The sequence below is a fragment of the Poromitra crassiceps genome (assembly GCF_964638095.1).
Source record: "Poromitra crassiceps genome assembly, chromosome: 3".
NCBI lineage: Eukaryota > Metazoa > Chordata > Actinopteri > Beryciformes > Melamphaidae > Poromitra > Poromitra crassiceps.
The window spans coordinates 67,001,738-67,026,844 of NC_139625.1; the positions used below are offsets into that span (position 1 = coordinate 67,001,738).

At 44.3% G+C, this 25,107-nt stretch overlaps 1 protein-coding gene across 1 annotated transcript in view; it reads right to left on the minus strand.

Annotated features, from left to right (window-relative positions):
- Positions 1 to 25,107, minus strand: part of sntg2 (syntrophin, gamma 2) — a gene marked incomplete at its 5' end in the record, with an annotated part of 206,049 nt that overhangs the window by 106,882 nt on the left and 74,060 nt on the right. The window contains one exon of the mRNA XM_083633124.1: positions 17,879 to 18,003. Within this exon, the coding sequence (XP_083489250.1) occupies positions 17,879 to 18,003 (125 nt within the window). The remainder of the gene's footprint in view (positions 1 to 17,878; positions 18,004 to 25,107) is intronic.

Sequence of the window (25,107 nt, forward strand, 5' to 3'; positions counted from 1 at the left end):
ACTAAAAAAAACATTAAAAAAAATATTCTCTTTAAACACGCATTTTTTTTACGTTTTGGTCCCAGTGAGATGTTATGCGATCTCCCCTGTTTCTAAATATATCTGTACCGTTTGGTTTGAACCAGTAAAACCTTTTATAAACATTTTACGAAATGTGTATGGGAAAATAAAAGGCAGATGAAAATCTCTGGTACAGTGTTGAAGCAGGAAGTAGGCGGTCACTTTGCCTCTCTATTGTTTGGATGTTACCCAGAAGGCTTTGAGGCGGCTAACTTTTGACAAGAAAACCATCAAATCTGGCTAAAAAGTTAGATAGAAATAATACTTATTTGTAACACAAAATGCAATTCAGGAATATTTGAATATTGGACAAAATAAAATGAAATTAAATGGCAACCCTAACATAAACACACATCCACCAGTGGGGTGTATACCCCTCGCAAATACAACGTGAATAGGGAAATGGGTAGTTTGTAACATGTAACGTAACATGGTTGCACACATGTGATATCCACTCCAACAAGACTTGCTTACTTGATGCCACTTTTTCAATAAAAACACATTTATGCAATGACTTTACATAATGTATTGTAGCATTGTCACAGGAACCAGGCGAGAGTCAGGATCTTGTTACCGCACTTTATTCTGTTAACACAGGTTCCAGGGCTACTGTCAGCCGTAGCCCACGCCAAAACAAACCCCACAAACACACACCCAAAACCCCGCTAGCTCCCTCCTAGCTCTCAGCTCTCCCCAAAACACAGCCGTCTCTCCCAGGCTCACGCTCCAACTCCCCGAGCTGTTCCCCTCTCGCCCACAGCTCCCCTCCCCCCAGCCAATCACAGGTGAACCCCCCTCTCACCCCACCCACTGGCTAATGTCGCCTTCACAGGCCCCCGTAAATCCCCACAGACATGTCAATCCCACAGTTAACCCCCATGCACAGAACAGTACAACACACACCAGTAGCACACAAACCCAACCCGCTACACTTACCCCTCACATCAAAGCTTCTGGCCCACCAGAAGCACACTAGTCCCTCTCCCCCCCAGTGGGGTCACTCCTCCGCCAAGTGACTCTCCTCGGCCCCCCCCCTGTGTCCCACAGTCATCACATGCACTGCAGTAGTTCCGCACATCCTCCTTGTGTTTGCCCCAGTAGTGTCCCCCACGAACACGGCGGAGCGTCTCCTCAGGCCCGCGATGCCCGAGCCAGCCGAGGCCCTTGTGCGCCCACCGCAGTACCAGCCCTCGGAGGGAGCTGGGTACAACCGTCTGGAACCCTCTTTTCCCGTGCTCCCCCCTCCCCAAAACTCCATCTTCACTCAGACGCAGCTTCGCAAACATGTCCCACAGTCCTTTCGTGGCACCGGAAAACGTGTGAATCTCCTCCACAGGGGGCCGGCGTCCGGCCACCACCCACGTGTACACCGGACCGATATCCGCGTCCTCCGCCTGCCTGCGTTTCCACTCCTCCGCTTCGACCGACCAAATGGCCAAGTCGCCCGCCAGGTCCACATCTGAACACTCCCCCTCTTTCTCCGCCTCTCGCCCGCGCTCGTCCTCCTGTCCCCCTCCCCCAGGGGGCGGCGTGTTCAGGACAGCAGGGAGAACACAACCGGCCGCGACCACCACCTCGGCTTCCCGTACAGCAACCGTGGGGGGCGTAGCGCAGCTCGGCTGTGCCGGTCCCTCCGGCGTTAGTAGTGACACCTGCTCACCTGGAAATATGAGCGTCGCTCTCCCGATCCTAACAACGTTCTCTTCCCCCCGGCCTTCCACACTCTCCCCAGCCCGTGTCTCTTCCCTGACCTCCACTGTCTCAGTGCAGTCTCTGGCCAAATGTCCAGGCCTCTTACACGACCAGCAGAGTCTCACCTGCCAGCCGCCTGCACGTCTCTCCTCTCCCGCCGTCCTCTGCTCCCCGACAGCCTCCGGACACCCCCTGGCCAGATGCCCGAAGGCTCCGCACGACCAGCAGACACCCGGCCGTCCCCAGTATCGTTGCTCCGCGTACCCCGTCTGTCCCCCGGAACCGCTGCGACACCACCTCGCCAGGTGTCCATGTCCCCCACAAGTCCAACACTCTCTTTGCGGCTCCTCCGTCCGCTTCTCTCCGCGCTGCGCGACTTCCCGTAGCAGCTCCATAAGCCCCTCTGCCCAGGCAGGCGTCGCCTCCAACAGCCGTCTGATCTCCTGCATCAAGCGGGCCTCCACGCCGGCAAGTACCGCGCTGAGCTCCTGCTTCAGGCGGCCCTCCATGCTAGCAAGCACCGAGCTAAACTCCGGGCTCGGTAGCTCCTTTTCCCCCCCGTCCACCGACAGGCATTCTTCTATGCGCACCATTCCACGTGGTCCTTGTAGCAGCTAGCACACAAACAGCTAACCGCTAACGCCAGGTCGCGCTCGAGTCTTCCAGTCGTTAAGTTTTTCTTCTGACGCCAGTGTAGCATTGTCACAGGAACCAGGCGAGAGTCAGGATCTTGTTACCGCACTTTATTCTGTTAACACAGGTTCCAGGGCTACTGTCAGCCGTAGCCCACGCCAAAACAAACCCCACAAACACACACCCAAAACCCCGCTAGCTCCCTCCTAGCTCTCAGCTCTCCCCAAAACACAGCCGTCTCTCCCAGGCTCACGCTCCAACTCCCCGAGCTGTTCCCCTCTCGCCCACAGCTCCCCTCCCCCCAGCCAATCACAGGTGAACCCCCCTCTCACCCCACCCACTGGCTAATGTCGCCTTCACAGGCCCCCGTAAATCCCCACAGACATGTCAATCCCACAGTTAACCCCCATGTACAGAACAGTACAACACACAACAGTAGCACACAAACCCAACCCGCTACAGTATATTTATGTCGCATCATTTAGCCTGTGCTGTGATGTGCATGAGCAGCAGGTAAAAGTTACAAAACTAAGCCTGAATGAGCCTTGTTCATTGTTGTGAAAGTCTAGTGAGTGCGCTGCGGGGGTGTTCGACTTGATGCCTTGCCTGACTGTGCTCGCCTGCTCTCATCTGCTTTCCAGGCGAGGCAGCAGTAAACTGAAACGAGCCTATTGTCATTGATAGTTACAGGTGAGCTTACAATCTTTATCTGAAGGTAGTAGAAGTATATGGATGCATTGGGACTACTGGGGGAGCGAGCCAACACCAGTCAAAGCTGTCGGGGTACCCCCCACGCAGGACAATAAACCCGGAAAAGACACACGGCAGATGTGCTGTGTATTTCTGATATCATTTTGTTTAATCCTGGCTTCTTCTGACGTGAATAGATCAATTAAAATGTTTTCCAGTTATTCCTAGGCTGCAAACTTGTTTTAACATGCAAATCGGAGTGGTTTCTGACGAGAATAAAGTAACGTTAATGTTACGTTATGTCAGACTGTTCTCATCCCCATGGCAAAGCCTTCCCTTCGGCCATGAGAGGATGAGAGCACTGCTTCACGGCTGCGCGCGCCCCCGCAGCCCGGAGCTTGCGGCTCGTGCATGTGCAGAGGCGAGGCGGCCATCAGCGCCTGACTGGCCGGGAGAGAGTGCTTCCAAGTCGGACTGATAATATAAACAACATCATTTGAGCTTATCCAGGTAAGATATTAATAAAGTAATGACACATTCAGCAGGAAACTAACTATAATTAAAGGAGAACTTACCTCCAAAACACTTTTTTTCAGCTTTTAACCAATATATGACTTTGGGGGTGATGTGTGAAGAATTCTGGTCAAAATTTCCACATTTGACACCAAACTGTTGCTATTTTACCATTTGTATCATTTTTCAGCAGCATACCTGGCATAAGCGCCCTCTAAGGATGGAACACTGCTTTTTTTTCTTTTCTCAAATGAATGGGATATTTGACACGTCGTGATGTCACGGTGAACCAAAGACTATGGGATTTCAAGATAGTTACTCCCCTACTCCCCATGTACCCTTTCGGCTCCTCACAACTCCAAGCCTATTCCCATGATGTCACTTGACCTGTTAATTTATTACAATCGCCTGTTATTTTCCTACCAACTCCTATGTAACACAATACTATCAATAAACGCCACTATAATCATAAAAGGAAGGACATTGCATTGTGTTGCTGTAAAATCATTCCCAACCTTTTATAAATCTCCAAAACAGCAACTTTTCAAGAAGTTTGCTCTTAAAATACTGAACCAAACGTCGTCGAAGTTGGCACATGTCTTAATTATTGTGCTTGCTGACAAGCAAGGCACAATCTTGAAATCCCACATACTTAATCATATTATTATTATATCTGCCAAAAAGTTTGGCGCGTAATAACTCCCTCAATTTTTGTGCCACATAGACATGCCAGACCTCAAAATGACCGCCTCATTGAGGACATGTATGCTATGACTTTGCTAAGGGTTTGTGAAAGCAGTTTGGCCGCAATTCGCCATTAAGCGCCATTTTTTTCCCCATTGACTTGCATGGGGTTTGGAAAAATCTTGCAAAATCTTGCAGTAAATTAGCTGTAATTCAGAAACCATAACCACTACAGCTACCAAACTTGGTAGGGAGGTGCACTGAGGGGTCTTTTACTATCCCCGAAAAAATTGCACCAATTGACCATATGGTGGCGCTATAACAGCCCTCCTTACCTTTTGGTCCATAACTTTTGAACCGTAGGGTCTATCATCAAAATTATTTTTTCCCTGGATTCCTTGGGTCCTCCCGCATCTACTCAACTAGGCCACGCCCATTTCCGTCTGACTAGATTTTCCGCCATTTTGCATTTTGTCCAAAACCGTTTTTTTGCCATTTCTCCTTGAAATTTTGTCCAATCTTCACCAAACCAACGCACACATCATGTTGGGAGTGTCCTGCACAACACTGATTTGGAAGTTTAAAAAAAAAACACACCATTGCGATATAATCCACTTCCAATCTTCTGTGGGTGGGGCCTATTTCACAAAAATCGTCCGATGCTAACCAAACTTGGTACAGGTGTGGAGGGATGTACTCTGAGCCTATATCAGAAGTATTTTGTCATTTAGCCTTTAGGGGGCGCTATAGCAGCATTCAGTGCCTGTCCCTTCTAAATGGTTTTATTTTGAAGGGCAGCAGGAAGTGCGGATTCATTCTCATTATGGCCAGCCTTCCTTCTTGTATGACACTTGACACTTGACGCACGCACGCTATTATACAGACAACAGACACACCTATGCTTGTATCTCAGTGGGTATATCACTCATGGTCTCACTCTCATTTGCATACTGTTTGTTTTCAGCAGCTCCAACTCTTCTCTGTTAAAAACCAAATGCTAAAAGTGTACTGGAAACAGGAATCCGGTGAGATTTGACCAGATAAATAGAGCTAAAGAGCAACTCTGAGCAGCAGCGTTGCATGTTGGGTAGAGCAGTGTTGCATCTTGGGTAGAGAGAATGATATACACTTGTCGCCAACCACGGGAGGCCTGTCTGTGCTGTTAGCTGCTGTGTTAATGTAGCATGGTAACATGTCCAGAAAACAATGAATGAACAAAATGAACTGAACCCATGGGTAAGTGTCACCACTTTGTGGTTGTTCATTTTATACAGCCAGCTGGGTTTGAAAACATAATGGAAGAGATAGCCTAGTGTGAATAGCCTAGTGTGAATGGAGGCTGTTAGCCACAACAACTGTGCCTTATAGGCTAACCTCAGCCAGCCAAAACAAACACCTTGTCCCCCTGGCGTTAGGACACACTGTTCATCAATGTTTGGGACTAGTTGCAACAAGCTAATTGAGCTAATGCTAGCGTTAGGCCAGCGTTTCTCAACTGGTGGGTAGCGTCGCGGGGCCGTTTTGATTGGGTCGCGGACATTTACAGTACAGTACTTTTTTTTTTTTTAGATTATTGAAACTGGATTAGCCTGACCAGTTTCACTTGTTTAACAAGCTGAAGCATATGCTCTGCCTGTAATTCAAGAGAAGTCTGCCTTTTCATTTCATATTTAATTTTAGTTCAATTCAGATGATTGAAACTGGATTAGCATGGCCCCAGTTTAATTAAAAGTTATGACCAGTTTAACTAAAAAGCATATAGCCTGCCTGTGATTCAAGAAAAGTCTGCCTTTTATTTCATATTTCATACAGTTCAAAGAAGACTTTCTGACCATGACCAGTTTGACTTAAATTTAAAAACATATAGGCCTGTAATTCAAGTCTGCCTTATTTCAATTGGTTTTTAGCCCTAGTTGCACTTCTGTTGCACTTTTTTGTTCATTTGACAGTGCATGAAGGCATTGTGTATTAAATAAATGCGCTATTTTTTGTGCAATAAATTTGAGTGGTTTAAAACAAAATCTGAAATTTGGGTCGCGACTTCATGACAAGGAAAATAGTGGGTCCTGAGGCTACACCAGTTGAGAACCACTGCGTTAGGCGTTAGTTAGCATGCTACCCAAGCAGCTTCTCTGGCTGACTGGACACATGACAACCGATCAGCAACTCTGTAACAAAACTAAAAGGGTAACATTACTTTGGTGACCAGGGACTATTATCAGTACATTTGACTTCTTACACTAACATAATGGAAGATAGCCTACATTAGTTACTGGCTGATTAGATGCAGCCATTGATAGCTTTTCACTTGTGTGTTTGCAGCTCTGGTAAGCCTGCTAGTTTTGTAAACAGTTGTTGTCGCAACCATAAACATGAATGACACTACAAGGAATACTACTTCTCTGGAGGTTATCATGTCCTATTTTCCTTGAGACAGTTGGAGACATTTACAATACATGGTAATTATTGATGCTGTAGTTTGCAGGTAATGTAGTTTTAGATTGCAGAGATTGGGCCAGCCTTTTGTGTCTCTCTAGTAGGCTACAACCAGTCTGACTTCCCCACCTACCAAGTACTTCTACTCCAAAGTCCTTTTACTCACATAGGCACCCCCATAACTACTTAGTCCCCCTAGGTCCATGGGCAGGGACTTTGGAAGCCAGGCGGTGCATGGCGAGGACAGCAAGCACAATTACATTTTCGTTAGGAAATGTAGACATTCTAGTTATAGTTAGTTTCCCGCTGAATGTGTCATTACTTTATTAATATCTTACCTGGATAAGCTCGAATGATGATGTTTATATTATCAGTCCGAGTTGGAAGCACTGTCTCCAGCCCAGGCAGGCGGGAGAGAGTCGTACTGTAAACCTCATGCACGAGCCCCAAGCTCCGGGGGCGCGCGCAGCAGCAGCAGACTGTGCTCTCTCTGCCTCTGGCCGAGAGAGCACTGTCTGACATTTCCGCAAACAAATCTCATGGCAGTTTAGCGCACATGTAAAATATAACGCTATACTACGACGTGACAACGCTGCTCTTAACACATCGGCTAATATAATATATTTCCCTGCATCCCTCCTACTGAGATTATATCGGTATTGTGTTTGGACAGACTGATGGGCTGATTGAGGATGAGAAGAGCTCTGCCCTGCGTTGCCTGCGCCCTGAGAGGAAAAATCAGAGGTGCTGTAACTTTTAACAAGAATCACGTAATCAGAGCGTTAACGTTACTTTATTCTCGTCAGAAAACACTCCGATTGGCATGTTAAAACAAGTTTGCAGCCTAGGAATAACTGGAAAACATTTGATTGATCTATTTACGTCAGACGATGCCAGAATCTCACACACACCAGCAGCGCAAAGCACACATCAGCAGCGTGCCTGGTGACTTTTCCAGGGAAGAGGGAGCAGCCTACAGCGCTCTGCTGAGCTCTGCTGAGAGGAAAACTTTTGCACAACTTTTAACAAGAATCACGAAAAGCCCCCAAACTAAAATTAAAAAGGGACTTTCATGTCAAGTTGGACGAGGGAATGACGTGGAGAAATATCGCATTGTGTTACCCCAGAGCGGGGGGTTTCTCCTATTGTGCGGTGTGCTGCGGTAAACGAGCCTCGCCTCACTTTGCTCTTATCGATAAGACGCCCACATACACATACATGGAAAAAAATAATTAAATTTCTAGTTCGCCACTGAATTACCAAATTGATATAACTTTCAACCATTTTGAGCAACACTCTTTCCATACATGCCACCAGCGTTGGCTAGTTGTTGATATTTATAAAGATATTGCCCCTCTCAAATAAATTATTTTTGAGGCGGTAGGCAAACTGTAATGGCGTCGATTTCTGAAAAAAAATCTTGACTTGAACACAGCCAAAGAGTTTAGTATAGACAAGAGCATATGTCATTTCTTGGTTTTTTCTAGGGTTGTCCCGATCCGATCACGTGATCGGAAATCGGGGCCGATCACGTGACTGCAGACTCGATCCGGACTCGGACATTATGACCCGATCATATGTCCGAGTCATTATTTTTATCAGATTTTTTATATATGGGCTATTGGTGATTCAAAATAAATTAGAATAAAATTAGTATTACTACCACCGTTTACAGAGTCAGACCTTGTCTGTGTCAAACGACACTCAGCCAGACAGCCTCACAAAAACACCGCACCGCATGCGCAGAGAGCACGCCAGTTTGTTTTGAAGCTGAGCCGCGCTGCCGCTATCATGTCTGCTGTGTGGAAATATTTCAAAGTGAACGACGAGAACGACAGTGAAAAGGCGAAAAAGATCACAGAAAAGATAGCCGAGATGATAGCAATGAGTGACCAGCCACTCTGGTAGACGACCCGGGTTTTATCATGCTTATGGAGTACATGGAACCACGATACGACATGCCCTCTCGACACTATATCACTGAAAAGGCTCTGCCAGCGCTCCAGAAAAAGATAAGCGACAAGCTGCTTGTCCTATTGAAAGATGTGCCTGATGTCGCGTTTACCACAGATATTTGGAGTTCGTCTGTGTTTTCATGGCCCTTCTAAGCCTCACTGCGCAATGGATCAACTCCAGTTTTGTTTTAAGCCGTGCGACTTTGCATGCACAGGAATTTCGTGGATCCCACACAGCAGAGCGCATCCAGCAGGTGATGGAGAGGATGCTGAACAACTGGGGAATAGACAAGAACCGAGTCCATATCATTTTGCGCGATAACGCTGCAAATATGAAGAAAGCCATGCTGGATATGGGAGTACAGAGTGTGGGCTGTGTAGCGCACACATTACAACTTGTCGTGCACGAGGGCCTGCTTTCCCAGCGCAGCGTCACAGACACACTGGCACTGATATTGCACTAAGTTCTAATGTTGCACTAGTTCTAATGTGAAGAATATTTTTTCTATTCTGACTTGAAAATCTTTAAGCTACCTCATAAGTGCTCAGTTTACAATACACTGCACTGCTTGAATATTGGCTCATTTGTTTTATTTGATATTTTTATTTATTTATTTTTTATTTTAATGCCTGACTGGCATTTTAAGTTAAGCTGCTGTTTGTTTTAACACTAGACTATTGAGTCTGTGATGTTGCACTAAGTTCTAATGTTGCACTAGTTCTAATGTGAAGAATAATTTTTCTGTTCTGACTTGAGAATGTTCAAGCTACCTCATAACTAGTGCTCAGTTTACAATACACTGCACTACTTGCATGCACAGTTGTGCATGATAAGTGTTACATGTTAAAATATAATAAAAATAAGGGACATCCTGGATAATTTTCTTCGCTCTTCATTTTTTAAATGTATTATAAAAGTATCGGATCGGGACTCGGTATCGGCAGATACTCAAAATCAAAGGACTCGGACTCGGACTTGGGGGCAAAAAAACCTGATCGGGACATCCCTAGTTTTTTCCATAGGTATTTTCAAATCACTGTTCTGGTACATATCTAGGGGGTAAGTCCTCCTTTAAGACATGTGCCAACTTTGACAACGTTTGGTTCAGTATTTTAAGAGCAAACAGGTTTTTTTAACTTCCTGAAAAGTTGCTGTTTTGGAGATTCGAGGTCCTGCCGCGACAGCGACGAAATACTACAAAGAGATACTCAACACTTTTTCCACTTTTTTATGCTGAAAATCAATATAGGCTACCGTATACTGTATTAGAAATTAGCTGTGTTCTTGATGAATCCAGGTCAAAGTCCTGACATTTACTGTAAAACTGAGTAATTCCTCATCTCTTCTCACATACCTATGCAAACAGATTAACTTTTTTTTTTTTTTTACAAACAAACACAACCTAGTAGGCTATCTGACATACTATAAAACTAAACCTAGACTACTAAATACTACAATTTACACTATGCAGTCTAATCAAAACGCTCCACAAATCTCTCTCTCTCCCTATTCAACAATTCTCCACACTCCATAGTCCCAGCATGGTGTGCAGCCACTTTTATAAACTTTGGCTGGGAGGGGCCTAGGCACGAGAGATGGGCGGGCTGGGTTTGGCGATGTCACTGATCAAGCTACGTCACTGATCAAGAGCTCAGCCAATAGAAAGGGAGGAAAATTGGGAGTCTACAGCTGGCCTTTTTGGTTTGCATGGAACTGCATGGGTATGTGAGAAGAGATGAGGAATTACTCAGATTTACAGTAAATGTCAGGACTTTGACCTGGATTCCTCAAGAACACAGCTAATTTCCAATATATATTGATTTTCAGCAGAAAAAAGTGGAAAAAGTGTTGACTATCTCTTTAACACATTCACTGCCAGACGTTTTTTTTTTTTACTGTAGTTAGCTTCTGCCAGAGGGTTTTTTTGAGGATTCTGGCTGATCTTTCAAGACCCGAGGATTCTTTTCTGCTAAGATTTTGTGAACACACAATATCTCAAAAGAACTAATAGAATGTGTGCTTTCTCTGTCTAAAAGAGTTAGTTTGTAGAGTTAGTAGTTATGTAAGCATTAGCAGTTGAATACAGCATGGTTTCAGCGTCAGAAAAATTATTCAGAGATAAACGGCTTTTTGTGAAATTCGATAGAACAGTCACTTTAACCATTCATTTTTGGCATCAGTAAGACGTCAGACATCTAAACAATAGTTTTGAACAGTAATTTCCTCCATAACAGCAGGAAACCCCCCTCTGCTTCCAACTCCTCCCTCCGTGTGTGTTCTCCTCCTGCCTCCCTGGCTCTCCAGCGGGCGTGTCACAACGAAGTTGCTGCTGCTGCTGTGCCTGTTTGCGCGGCCGCTGTTTGAGGAAGTCTGGGTGGACTCGCTCGTTTCGTGGAGTTTTGGTTGAGAGCTTTGATGAAGCTTTTGCGATTCTGGTCATATTTATGCTGCGTGTTTCAAAGTGTGCATCCAATCTATTCTTGGAACCCCCCACCGTTGCCACCGCTGTGCATCAGCGCGAAAGTGAAAGCGTTTTCGCCATCAATTTTACAGTATGAGAACGGCTTCCTCGCGCTTTTCCCTCCAGTTTTGGGTCGCCTCTTTCTACTGTGGAGAGACATGTCGCCACTCAGTGGGTCGGTAAAATAGATTATACACATTCAATACCTCCAATTCTGGTGTAGGAGACGTAAAAGGGTTAGATCAACGTCCCACCGTCAAAAAAAAAAAAAAGATTTTTTTGACGACTCAACTCGTCGTTGGCAGTGAACCGCTGGATTGTGTTTGACGAGTCAACTCGCCATTGGCGGTGAACGTGTTAAATTGTGTGTGGTGTTAAAAAAATCACTAAAAAAAATTCAGGCGACCTTATTTGAATCACACTTTTTTTTTACTTGCCGCACGTTCTGTGTGTTTGAGCTGGGTTGTAGTCCAGTGGTAAAAGACAATGCCTTCAAAGTGAAAGGTTTGTGGTTTGAATCCCGGTAAGGACAGTAAAACCTTTTTGAGTCTTTCATTGGGATAGCCGTCACAAATACGCCTAGAGATCCATTGTAAGCCACCTAGGCTCTATAGTCTAGGGCTTAGGGTGTCTGCATTGTATGCGGAGGGGTGCAGGTTAAAAACGCCTAGAGATCCATTGTAACTTGTAAGCCACCTAGGCTCTAAAGTCTAGTGGTTAAGGTGTCCGCTTTGTATGCTTAGAAGCGCAGGTTTGATTCCTGCAGAGGCTCTACTCTCCCCCCAGTGCAGGCTCAATCCCTGCAGAGAAGAGGAATCTTCTCTCCCCCCCAGTGCAGGCTCAATCCCTGCAGAGAAGAGGAATCTTCTCTCCCCCCCAGTGCAGGCTCAATTCCTGCAGAGAAGAGGAATCTTCTCTCCCCCCCAGTGCAGGCTCAATTCCTGCAGAGAAGAGGAATCTTCTCTCCCCCCCCCAGTGCAGGCTCAATTCCTGCAGATAAGATGAATCCCCCCCCCGGCGCAGGCTCAATTCCCAGAGATTCATGGGGTCCCGTCCTGTCTGTACAAGCGGAGGTTCACTAAAATTCCATCCAGTGTACACAAAGTAAATTCCAGTTAGCTTGTACAGACAGGAGCGTGACCCCATTGACCTTGCGTTCGCTTTTGCCCAACTTTCCAGAGCTACTATGAGGAACAGGATGGATTGTGCTGAGAAAGAACTCCACCAATCAACATCATCCTTGGTAAGTAGCAGGGGTGTCCAAACCTTTTGGATGGGGGCCAGATTAGATAATGTGAAAATATCTGGGGGCCAGCTGCTCCTCGCATCATATGGGTTATAAAGAAAAGAAAAGAAAACATAAAATCACATACAATAGTATTCCAAGGATTTTGTTTACCATCTGAAGACATTAGTTCTGCCTGTGTTGTTCCAACTTGGTGCTTGTCCACAAACTGTATCAGTGTTTCCCATACATAGGGGAATTTATGGCGCACCGACACAACGGGATTTTGACCGCCACAAGATGTTGACCAATTTTTTTTTTTTACAGTGCACCTGAACACAACATGCAAGATACCCGCTGAATAAGTGTCCAAATGTTCATGTCATTCTGGCCAATACTCCACTTCTGTTATAGCATTTCAGTCTGGAATATGGAATATCTTTCAATAATCTATGATTTAGCTGCTAAATTGTCAAATACCGCCATCTGCTCGCTACCCAGGCACTTATGTATGTACTTAACCTAACTAACTTAACCTAACTAACTATCCGGTGTGCACAACATTGTCAGCCTAAACTCCGGCTGACACCCCAAAAACCTACAATCCGCTACAGAAAAATGTATATTGTTTGTTTATTAACTGGCCCCTCGCCTTCTATCATTTCACGAAAGTGACCCCCGGGCAAAGCAAGTTGAGTATCCCTGACCTATAGGGAGAAATTTAGTTTGTCATTGTAAACCCACAGCACAGTAATGATGACATGTTCTTCATAGATCTAGCCTTTTAATTTTGCTCTTAAGTGCTTTCTCAAAGTACACCAAATTCATGCATTTTACTTTAAAATGTAAAAAGAAATCTTGCAGGGGAGCATGTCCCCGCACCCCCCTAGGGGGTCTGTGGTCCCCCACCACAACAACTCAAAATCCTGTGGGAAACACTGTGTATGATAGTGCTCTCTTTGCTAATTTGTCTAAATGCTATATCCAGCTGTGTGAATAGATGTCAATGAAAAAGCACTTCAATCCACAGTTTTGTCAGTAGATTTGTACCCCTGGAAAGCTTTAGTCCTGTACTGTGCCATGCCTGTTTATCGCCTTCTGTTTTGTGAAGGCTGAGTGAGAAAAGACATGACTAATTCATAAGGAATGTAAACAAAAACAGCACATTATGTTATTTAATTATAAAACATGCTTCCATTATTGTAAATTACTTGTGCGCTACCAAAGACAAAACTGAGTTTTCACTATTTCAACTAATAAGCCTTGTTGTCGGTTACAGTTTGTAGCCTTGTGAATGCTCCGGTAGAGTTCATGCAGTTAATCATTTGTGAGATTTTGTATTTGCCTTTGCCAGTGAGAAAACGAATTAAGATTTTCTCGGGAATGAACAAACCCAGTCGGCACTGCACATTCTCCCTGCAAAAGCTGAACCATGGCCTCAATTCCGAGGTGCGTACTGAACCTTGGCTTTTGTTGAATTGTTCCACTCCCAGTGAAATAAATAAAGAAAGCATAAATAACTTCTGCTTTTCACAGCTACAGGGCTTAGTCTGCCATTGAGTCATACGACTCCCGGCTACTCGTCATATACCACACAGCCAAGCTGTTCTGATAGGGTTAAGGACAGTATGGATGTAGGATTTGCTCTGACATAAATGATCTTACCTAAAGAACATCAAGTTTGACCATGTCAGGAAGTTGATCATCCTGTCTGCCTGTTAAAACACGTCATTGTAGTGCGTATCTGAAAATACTGCTCATTCTTATTAGTCTAGTATTCAAGACCTTCCATTTTTCACTAGCATTGAATAGTCATGAAACTCCTGATTGGACTTAAAATCCTATAGAATCGTATATGCAGTATTTATATCATTATGATGACCTTACAGTTACATAGTTTTGCGGCAATTTTGTTCTGCTGACTAGGGCTTAAAAGGTAATTAGTTATTTTCATTCTATTTTCCTTTTTGGCATCATGGCAGTCGATTCTGATCAAAACTCCATCAATGACTTGACTGTAATTGAACATAGCTGTCAGTTGGCAGGGAGCGCTGCAGTTTAATGCCCCCGAAAAGCAATTACAACTCCATTTCAATGACATCTCCATTTGAACACAATAGCACTCAGACTGAAGTCATTCACACGTGTCTTCAAAGAGCAAATCAACACTAATAACAAGGAACATGCCCCACAGTTTGTGGTGTTGTGCTAATTCCTTTCTTTAAATGGCTGAGGGCTGAGTTGAAAGCAATTCATGGACATGAACAAACTGCAGCAGATATTTGTGCTTTTTGTAAGTACGGTTGATTGTATGTGTGGATATAATTCATAATTGTGATGTTTATACCTTAGACCACATGTGTCAAACTCAAGGCCCGGGGGCCAGATCCAGCCCGGCACTTCATTTTATGTGGCCCGCAAGTGCTAGCAAAGAATACAATTTACGCAATACAATTCTTCACAATATGGCTTAAAATAGCTATTGTTAAATGGAATAATAGTTGTAGGCTACTAGCTGTCTGTTTGCCATTGTTTCCCCTATAATTCTGCTTTCAGAGCTAGTCATTAAGTATTAAGTTATTACAAAAAAACAATAACCGAATCAGAGGCAATTATGAAATATGATAACACGTAGGCTAGATACATTTATATCATGTTACATTTACAACCGGCCCTTTGAGTGCAACCATAAGGCTGATGTGGCCCGGGGTGAAATTGAGTTTGACACCCCTGCCTTAGACTGCCGACACGGAATCCCACCTTTGCTTACTGCTTCCGTTGGCGATATCAGAGCTCGCAGAGAATTGTACCCTACTTGTAATTACCGCTAGCAGTGGATGATTTTCATAGTCAGTAGTTTGCATTTACAGTATATCCATAATGCCATAAATGCTACATCAGAGAGTACTTGAATAATTGGCCATGAATAAATGGAAAATGGGACATTGCAATGTGAGTGTTATTGTGTTGAAAGGGACTGCATTAATCGCTTTGTGGGTTTGACTGATTGTATTTGAGAACAGTGCTCCCTGCAATCTGAGAGAAACCATCAGAATCAGCTTTATTGACCAAGTATGTACACATACAAGGAATTTAACTCCGGTTTGCATTGCTTTCAGAGTAATCACACACAGAAAAATACATGCACAAGTTAAAACAAACAAGACACATTTAAACATTTACAAAAAATTTGCCAAAAAGCCAACAATGCAGCCTTTTCTTTTATCATAGCTGATTGGCTTGTTTTGTTCACAGCACAATCATTGCAACTTAGTTGTGAAAAGAGCGATACAAAATTATGCTAATTCTCAAGTCCAAACAGATTAGAAGAGGGGGGCTTCACAGGACATGTAGTTGCTTGTTTTTCCCAAGTGTTCCAACAATAAGCATGGTGTGAATGTCAAAGCCTAAACACGGGAGCAGGAGCTACATTTGAGCAGAATTTGGATCCTTGCCAATTGCCTGGAGCTGATGAATAGAAAACAGAGGAGTGGATCCTGGAAGGACCTGGGTTCAAGGCACTGTGTTGACAAGCGTCCATCCTGCTCAAGTGTTCTGTATCTGACCTGAGTCTGTCTATACCGGCCAGACAAGCTGCAGAATAACTAAACAAATATAAAATTATGAATTCATTTGAACAAGCAAATAAATAAATGTATTCAACAAATAATATACTGAACCATTGATACAGTCTGAGCAAAGTAAATGAGAGGAATAATTCATAAGATTGTGTGACTGAATAACAATGTGATTCAGCTTTGTATATCAATGTGTTATATTTAGATCTCTAACGTCTAACGAACCAAATGTTAGTGGCGCTTAGCTTAATGAGAGTATTAGAAAGTCGATTGTGTAAAAAAAAAGAAGTTATGTAGATTATTTTGTCCCACATGCCTGATTCACCAACAGAATTAGCAATGGAAAATCCTTATCAAAACAAAACAAGACACAGAGTCTAATAACGGTGAGACTGGACTCGGTGGCTTGGACTTTGTCGATGCCCTATGTTGTTGTCACAGGTTCAGGCTTTATTGGGTGGGCTATGAGAAAGAGTCCTCTTATGACCTCAGCAGGGAAGGATGTATGATATCACTGATGATGTCACAATGGGTATGACATCAGTGATTTATGACAGACAGACAGACCCCGCCTCGGCCCCTAGTGGCCACGCTGTAGTGAAAAAAATTAAATAGTGGTATCAACTGTTATAGTAAATGGAAAAGAAATAACTTGAAACTACACATGGATATTGATGTAAAAACAGGGATGGCAAACAAATAGAATTACAAGTTCCGCCAATGTTCTCACAGTCACACATTACATTAGATTACATTACATTATGTCATTTGGCAGACGCTTTTATCCAAAGCGACTTACAATAACACATTTTTGTCAGCAATAGAGCAATCAACTATGGAGCACAGTCTATGACAACTACAAATTCTGAAGGAACAGTGGTACAAATTTAGTTTAGGTTAGTAGTTTTTTTTTTTTTTTTTTTAGAAAGAGAGAGAAAGAAGTTAGATCAAGAAGGGCCCAGATGGAGCCTGAAAAGGTGTGTCTTTAGTCTTTTCCAAAAGATCGGCAGTGATTCAGCTGTCCTGACCGAAGGTGGAAGCTCGTTCCACCATTGAGGTGCCAGGGACGAGAAGAGTCGAGATCGGGATGAGCGACTTTTGAGCCCCCGTAGCGAAGGAGGGGCGAGGCGACCTGCACTGGTGGAGGAGCGAAGGGAGCGCTGAGAGGTTTGGAACCTGACCAAAGATTGCAGGTACAGGGGAGCTGACTGGTGTACTGCCCTGTAGGCCAGTACCAGTGTCTTGAATTTGATGCGAGCTGAGATGGAAAGCCAGTGGAGGTCCTGGAAGAGGGGAGTGACATGAGAGAATTTGGGTTGGTTGAATACCAGACGGGCTGCAGCGTTCTGAATGAGCTGAAGCGGTCGGATGTCGGTGGCAGGTAGGCCGGCCAGGAGCACGTTGCAGTAGTCCAGGCGAGAGATGATAAGTGACTGGACCAGGAGTTGAGTCGCTTCTCTTGTGAGAAAGGGACGGATTTTGCGGATGTTGTAGAGGGAGAACCTACAGGAGCGTGCTGTCGCAGCTATGTTGGCTGAGCAAGACAGCTGGTTGTCAAGGATCACCCCAAGGTTCTTAGCTGTTTGGGAGGGAAGTACAGTGGTGTTGTCAATGGAGATGGAGAGATCTGCGAGAGGGCAGTCTTTCCCTGGGAGGAAGAGTAGCTCTGTCTTACCAAGGTTGAGCTTGAGGTGGTGGGCAGACATCCAGTTGCCAATGTCTTTGAGGCATGCAGAGATGCGAGCCTCGATTTGAGTGTCGGAGTCACACCCTCTGAGCCGGAGCTTCACAGCTCCTTTGGTGACCTTTTAAGCCGTTTATGTCTGTGCATAGATATTGGCATTAACCTCCTCTCACCTAAGTGAAAAGTACTTGCTAACCCAACAACTGTGGCCAGTGCACTGTGCACCTCAGAGGTGAGTTATATAATGCCGGATTGCCGCATTTTACCTTAATTGATCTGTTCCCGCTTTGTATCTGGAGACTCTGGCCATCAACAAGGGCAGGGAGACGGCATCCAGCCAGCGCTTCTCATACTCTGGTTCATTAGCCAAGGGCGAAGGGGGTGATGGAGCCTGCATGGAATACATGAAAAATCCAATGAGCTTTCTGCAAGGCCAGATTAGGCCCCCTCTGAAGCTCCTAGGGCCCCTGAGCACTGAAGCATGGGGTGGTATTATTATTATTATTATTTTGTCAGAGTGAAATATTACATGGTCTCTCCTGATTCTAAATATAAATGGATCGCTTTATTTTTCTAGGTTCAGGGCATTTTACAAAACGTCTGGCTCACCAGTCACCACTTGCCCGCAGCGCAGCCATCCACTAACAATCAATCAGGAGACGATCTTGTTGGAAACAATTAGATTTCATTCCGATTGGTCTTAGCTAGAACCTGACATTAGCCTGACTTTTGTTCTTTTTTTTTGCACTCCTTCATGCTGACGGTCCCTGGGCACCTGCCCGGCTCATCACATCATTAGCTAATTAGCCTATTTAAAAAATCCGCCTCCGTCAGGTCACCTGCAAGGATGCCCTTTACACACCCTGAAAGTTTCAGCCCAATCGCATGTAAAACGGCATAGCTGTGGCCCGAACACAGAACTTGAAACAAAGTCCATATACAAAATTGGGTAACACTTTACAATAAGGGTACATTAATTAAGGGTTAATTAATGCTTAGTTAATGCTTAATAAGCATGAATTAACATGAATTAACAGGGTTAGTAAAGCTTAGTAAGCCTTAATTAACCCTTAATTAACATTAACTAATGTGCATTAAGTAAGGGTTGGTTAATGCTTAATAAGCATTAATTAACACACCGTAATTAACATGACTAGTAGTGCTTAATAAGCATCCATTAACCCTTAATTAACATTAATTTGAGGTTTGCTGGTTCCGTTTCTTCATGTGGCCCTAATTTATATGCATGTTCTATAAGCATTACTTAACTGTAATTAACGATATATTAATGCTGTTTGCGACCCTTATTGTAAAGTTGCAAACATATATCCCTTAAGTAACACTTAATAAAAGCTTGAGTGTGCCTAATAAGCATTACTTACCTGTAATAAACCATGTATTAATGCTCTTTGTGACCCTTATTGTAAAGTTGAAAACATGTATGCCTTAACTAACACTTCATTAATGCATTAATGTGCTGAATAAACATTACTTATCTGTAATTAACCATTTATTAATGCTCTTTGTGACCCTTATTGTAAAGTTAAAAACATGTATGCCTTAACTAACACTTCATTAATGCATTAAAGTGCTGAATAAACATTACTTATCTGTAATTAACCATTTATTAATGCTCTTTGTGACCCTTATTGTAAAGTTGAAAACATGTATGCCTTAACTAACACTTCATTAACACATTAAAATGCTGAAAAAACATTACTTATCTGTAATTAACCATTTACTAATGCTCTTTGTGACCCTTATTGTAAAGTTGAAAACATGTCTGCCTTAACTAACACTTCATTAACAGATTAAAGTGCTGAAAAAACATTACTTATCCGTAATTAAGCATTTATTAATGTTCTTTGTGACCCTTATTGTAAAGTTGAAAACATATATGCCTTAACTAACAGTTCATAAACTTATTAAAGTGCTGAAAAACATTACTTATCCGTAATTAACCATTTATTAATGCTCTGTGTGACCCTTATTGTAAAGTTGAAAACATCCCTTGAATAACAACAAGCGTAAGAGTGCTGAATAAGCATTACTTAACTGTAATAAACCATTTATTAATGTTCTTTGTGACACTTGTAAAGCTGAAAACATGTATCACTTAAGGAACATTTCATAAAAGCACAAGAGTGCTGAATAAGCATTACTTAACCGTAAATAACCATCTATTAATGCTCTTTAACAATAACAGCGCCCTGGAAGCCGAATCAACAGCCCTCGGAGCAGAGCTTCCGCAATTCCGTTATGATGCGTTGTGATGTGAAAAGCGTCACAGCTGAATGTTTTGCCAGAGGATGAACTGGGAGCTCTCAGTCTGGAAAACATGTAGCAAAGGTAAACATTGCCCATCTGCTTATATCAACAAGCATTATAATGATACAAAGTGAGTTGATAATCGGTAAATGAATGCTCTTTGATGACTGTAGCATATGTACTGTAATTCTGAATAATAATAATAATAATAATAATAGAATATTAATATAAATGAGCATGGACAAGTACCAGATTTTCAGAATGACCAGAGCCCTTAAAAATGTATGACAGCAATGAAATTAGACAACACAGAGTTTTGGCTTTTAGCAAGATTATCTTAGTAAGAGTTAGATGAATTTAAAGCCTTTTGTTTGTAAACATGAATTCAGTACTTCAGCTTTTCACAGTTGACAATTTATAATTCCCCAAAAATAATAAAGTGCGCCCACAAATAAAATATGTTGTCCCTTCAGTCCAAAAAATAAAATAAAAAATTGTTTGGGGCCAAAAGTCGATGGGTGTCTGTACGCGTCCCGATGAAGTTCATCCGCTGGACTGTGTGTGTAACGACCGCTCCAGTCATACAGCAGGGTAGTCCTTGATGCTACTGCAGTGAATGTGTGGATTGCTCTTCTAGATGCTCAGTGGTGGCTCGCCATCCCAGTCGACTGGGAGATCTGTAGTCTCGCTGTATTCCCCTGGATCCTGGGATTCATCCTGGAAGTCCCCGTCTACAAAAATCTGACAAGGTCACACCATTTCTCTCAATTACTATTCTGTAATCAAATCAATTGGTACAGGCTACAATATTTATAAAATGTGTGTAATATCCCAGTAAACCAATAGTAATTCAATCTACAAGCTACAGTGTAGGGATGTTCATCAATAATCGATAATTAATAGTTGAGGAATGAATTCGATCACGTGGAATTTTTATCGATTTTTGTTATTTGCGGACTAGGTTTGGGTGGAATTTGTTGCTCCTCGCCCCACTCCATTGCACAGCCGACTAACGTGAGGTGGAGCTTCATATAGCCTTTAGTTTAAAACAAAACTGTTTTAAACATGGGGAATTCACAACGGCATGCGCCGCGGACACAAACAAACGCACCCAGTGGTCTGTGGACCTCAGCGAGGCTGTTATAACTATGACATTTCGCACACTTCTCTCCTAATTTTCAACAAAGTGTGAGTAGCGGTACACGTGTTTAAGTGAATTCAAGTCATTTTATTTGTTTATAATGTTATGAACTATGAAGTAGCAGCAGTCAGCATGGACTCAGCTAGCCTTTAGCTGCTAACGCCCACCTGAATCAATTCACACACATCTCGGCAAATAATAATATCCACGCGTCGGACTCTGAGAGCAGCTGGATGGAACTCGACCATCAGGACAGATGAGGTTTTTGTCACGAGTTTATACGCCTGGAAGCCGCGGCCGGTGAGCTGCCTGAGTTCTACTTTCAAAATGTGAGTACAGTAGCCTAGCTAGCTAGTGTAAAGCTTCTGGCATACTCTTCGCGCACGCGCTGGAGGCGGGGCTCCACGGAGGGCGCTCGCACTCTGCGCAGGCCAAAACAGAACATAGTGAGTGCTCCAGAAATGGCGGCGATCAGTGCCAGGCAGTCTGAATGAAATTGAATGTAGCGTTCCCAATTCTATATATTAAATACTAAAAAACGACCCTCAACATTTGGGAAGGCTTAGCCACACAACTAGTTCGTTATAATCGAACATCATGCTTTGAAGGCGACTGTACGACGGTGAGGACTCAATCACAGCAGATATCCGCTGATAGCCTACCACGGAGTAGATCTCACAGGCACAGGCAGCAAAACCCGACGCGCTGATAGAAAAATCTCCATGGTCGCGCCGCGCTGCGCTCAGGCCTCGCCCCCCGACACGCCCCGTGCGATGACGTCATAATCGCCGCGCGCCCTATGCGCTTGGCTGGGCGCAAAGTGTATGCGAGAAGCTTAAAGCTTGTGGCATACTCTTCGCGCCCAGCCAAGCGCATAGGGCACACGGCGATTATGACGTCATCGCACGGGGCGTGTCGGGGGGCGAGGCCTGAGCGCGGCGCGTCCATGGAGATTTTTCTATCAGCGCGTCGGGTTTAGCTGCCTGTGCCTGTGAGATCTCCGTGGTAGGCTATCAGCGGATATCTGCTGTGATTGAGTCCTCAGCGTCGTAAAGTTGCCTTTGAAGCATGGCGTTCGATTATAACAAACTAGTTGTGTGGCTTAGCCTTCCCAAATGTTGAGGGTCGTTTTTTAGAATTTAATACATAGAATTTGGAACGTTACATTCAATTTCATTCAGACTGCCTGGAGGAGCGAGCTGAGTATGTTCTGTTTTGGCCCGCGCAGAGTGCGCGCCCCCTCCTCGGAGCCCCGCCTCCAGCGCGTGCGCGAAGAGTATGCCAGAAGCTTAATGTGTCTTAGTTTATACGCCTGGAAGCCGCGGCCGGTGAGCTGCCTGAGTTCTACTTTCAAAATGTGAGTACAGTAGCCTAGCTAGCTAGTGTAAAGCTTCTGGCATACTCTTCGCGCACGCGCTGGAGGCGGGGCTCCACGGAGGGCGCTCGCACTCTGCGCAGGCCAAAACAGAACATAGTGAGTGCTCCAGAAATGGCGGCGATCAGTGCCAGGCAGTCTGAATGAAATTGAATGTAGCGTTCCCAATTCTATATATTAAATACTAAAAAACGACCCTCAACATTTGGGAAGGCTTAGCCACACAACTAGTTCGTTATAATCGAACATCATGCTTTGAAGGCGACTGTACGACGGTGAGGACTCAATCACAGCAGATATCCGCTGATAGCCTACCACGGAGTAGATCTCACAGGCACAGGCAGCAAAACCCGACGCGCTGATAGAAAAATCTCCATGGTCGCGCCGCGCTGCGCTCAGGCCTCGCCGCGCTCAGGCCTCGCCCCCCGACACGCCCCGTGCGATGACGTCATAATCGCCACGCGCCCTATGCGCTTGGCTGGGCGCAAAGTGTATGCGAGAAGCTTAAAGCTTGTGGCATACTCTTCGCGCCCAGCCAAGCGCATAGGGCACACGGCGATTATGACGTCATCGCACGGGGCGTGTCGGGGGGCGAGGCCTGAGCGCGGCGCGTCCATGGAGATTTTTCTATCAGCGCGTCGGGTTTAGCTGCCTGTGCCTGTGAGATCTCCGTGGTAGGCTATCAGCGGATATCTGCTGTGATTGAGTCCTCAGCGTCGTAAAGTTGCCTTTGAAGCATGGCGTTCGATTATAACAAACTAGTTGTGTGGCTTAGCCTTCCCAAATGTTGAGGGTCGTTTTTTAGAATTTAATACATAGAATTTGGAACGTTACATTCAATTTCATTCAGACTGCCTGGAGGAGCGAGCTGAGTATGTTCTGTTTTGGCCCGCGCAGAGTGCGCGCCCCCTCCTCGGAGCCCCGCCTCCAGCGCGTGCGCGAAGAGTATGCCAGAAGCTTAAAGCTTGTGGCATACTCTTCGCGCCCAGCCAAGCGCATAGGGCGCACGGCGATTATGACGTCATCGCACGGGGCGTGTCGGGGGGCGAGGCCTGAGCGCAGCGCGGCGCGTCCATGGAGATTTTTCTATCAGCGCGTCGGGTTTTGCTGCCTGTGCCTGTGAGATCTCCGTGGTAGGCTATAAGCGGATATCTGCTGTGATTGAGTCCTCAGCGTCGTAAAGTTGCCTTTGAAGCATGGCGTTCGATTATAACGAACTAGTTGTGTGGCTTAGCCTTCCCAAATGTTGAGGGTCGTTTTTTAGAATTTAATACATAGAATTGGGAACGTTACATTCAATTTCATTCAGACTGCCTGGAGGAGCGAGCTGAGCACTGAGTATGTTCTGTTTTGGCCCGCGCAGAGTGCGCGCGCCCTCCTCGGAGCCCCGCCTCCAGCGCGTGCTCTAAGAGTATGCCAGAAGCTTAAGGCTGTGTGACTGTGGTTGTCAACGTTACCGCAGGCGCACTCATGACGTAAGGACGCGCCGAGCTCAGGCCTGTTGATTTGACTCTTGTGCGGTCAGCTAAGCTGGAAGACGCCGATTGCCTTACATCATGTAACATGTTTGTTTACCTGGCCACAGCGCTAGTGTCTGATATTCTTACTACACAGTGGCAACGCCATTATACCTGGCTGAGAACGCGCAACAGACTAGAGTAAAAAAAACAAAAAAAAAACATTATTATTATTATTACGCTATCGATAATCAATCGTTTATTTTCCCGAATTTCGATTATGGAAATTGATTCAAAATGAACATCCCTACTACAGTGACAATAAAAGGAATGTATTATTGCAGTAAACCTACATATAACTTACATTTGAATCTCATTTTAGTTGTACAACAATGTGTGGATCTATACTTTCAGGTATCAAAAGTGCAGTTACATTAATTCATAATTTAATCAAACAAAATGTAAATTGTGTAAATGTAATTCAAGTATCAGGAACTGCAGATACAGAGTAACTTTATAAACAAAATATACGCATTAGATAATGTGCTTAGTCACAGAACCATAGTTACTGTAACTAGTAACTCATATAAACAAAACAGATGCATTAGCTAGCAATGTGCTTAATCACTCCTTGTACCACCACAACAAGAGGAAATACGCCAAAAATTAGCCTCAAACAATCACCACAACCAGTGACAGCTATACCAACATTAGCATGCTAGCTAGCACATTAGCACAACACATGTATCAAACAGAAACGAATTTAAAACTCTAAACGTACCTGGTAGGCTGCTTGTTACTAAAGGGTATAAAATGTCTTGCTTCTAGGTCATCCTTCCTCTAGGCTGCAGGTTCAGAGTTTAATCTTTTATTTGTTTTCTTTGGTGAGCTCTTGGCTCCGTGGCGCTCAGCTTGCAATGTGGTCTGTGTGTGTGTTACGTTCTCAATTGTCCGATAAACACGGGTGCGTCAGATTAGTTCCGCCTCTAGACTACGAGATTAACGGTAGCACACACACACCACATTGCAAACTGAGCGCCACGGAGCCAAGAGCTCACCAAAGAAAGCAAATAAAAGATTAAACTCCGAACCTGCAGCCTAGAGGGAGGACCTAGAAGCAAGACGTTTTATCCCCTTTAGTAACAAGCAGCCTACCAGGTACGTTTAGAGTTTTAAGTTAGTTTCTGTCTGATACATGTGTGTGTTGTGCTAATGTGCTAGCTAGCTAGCATGCTAATGTTGGTATAGCTGTCA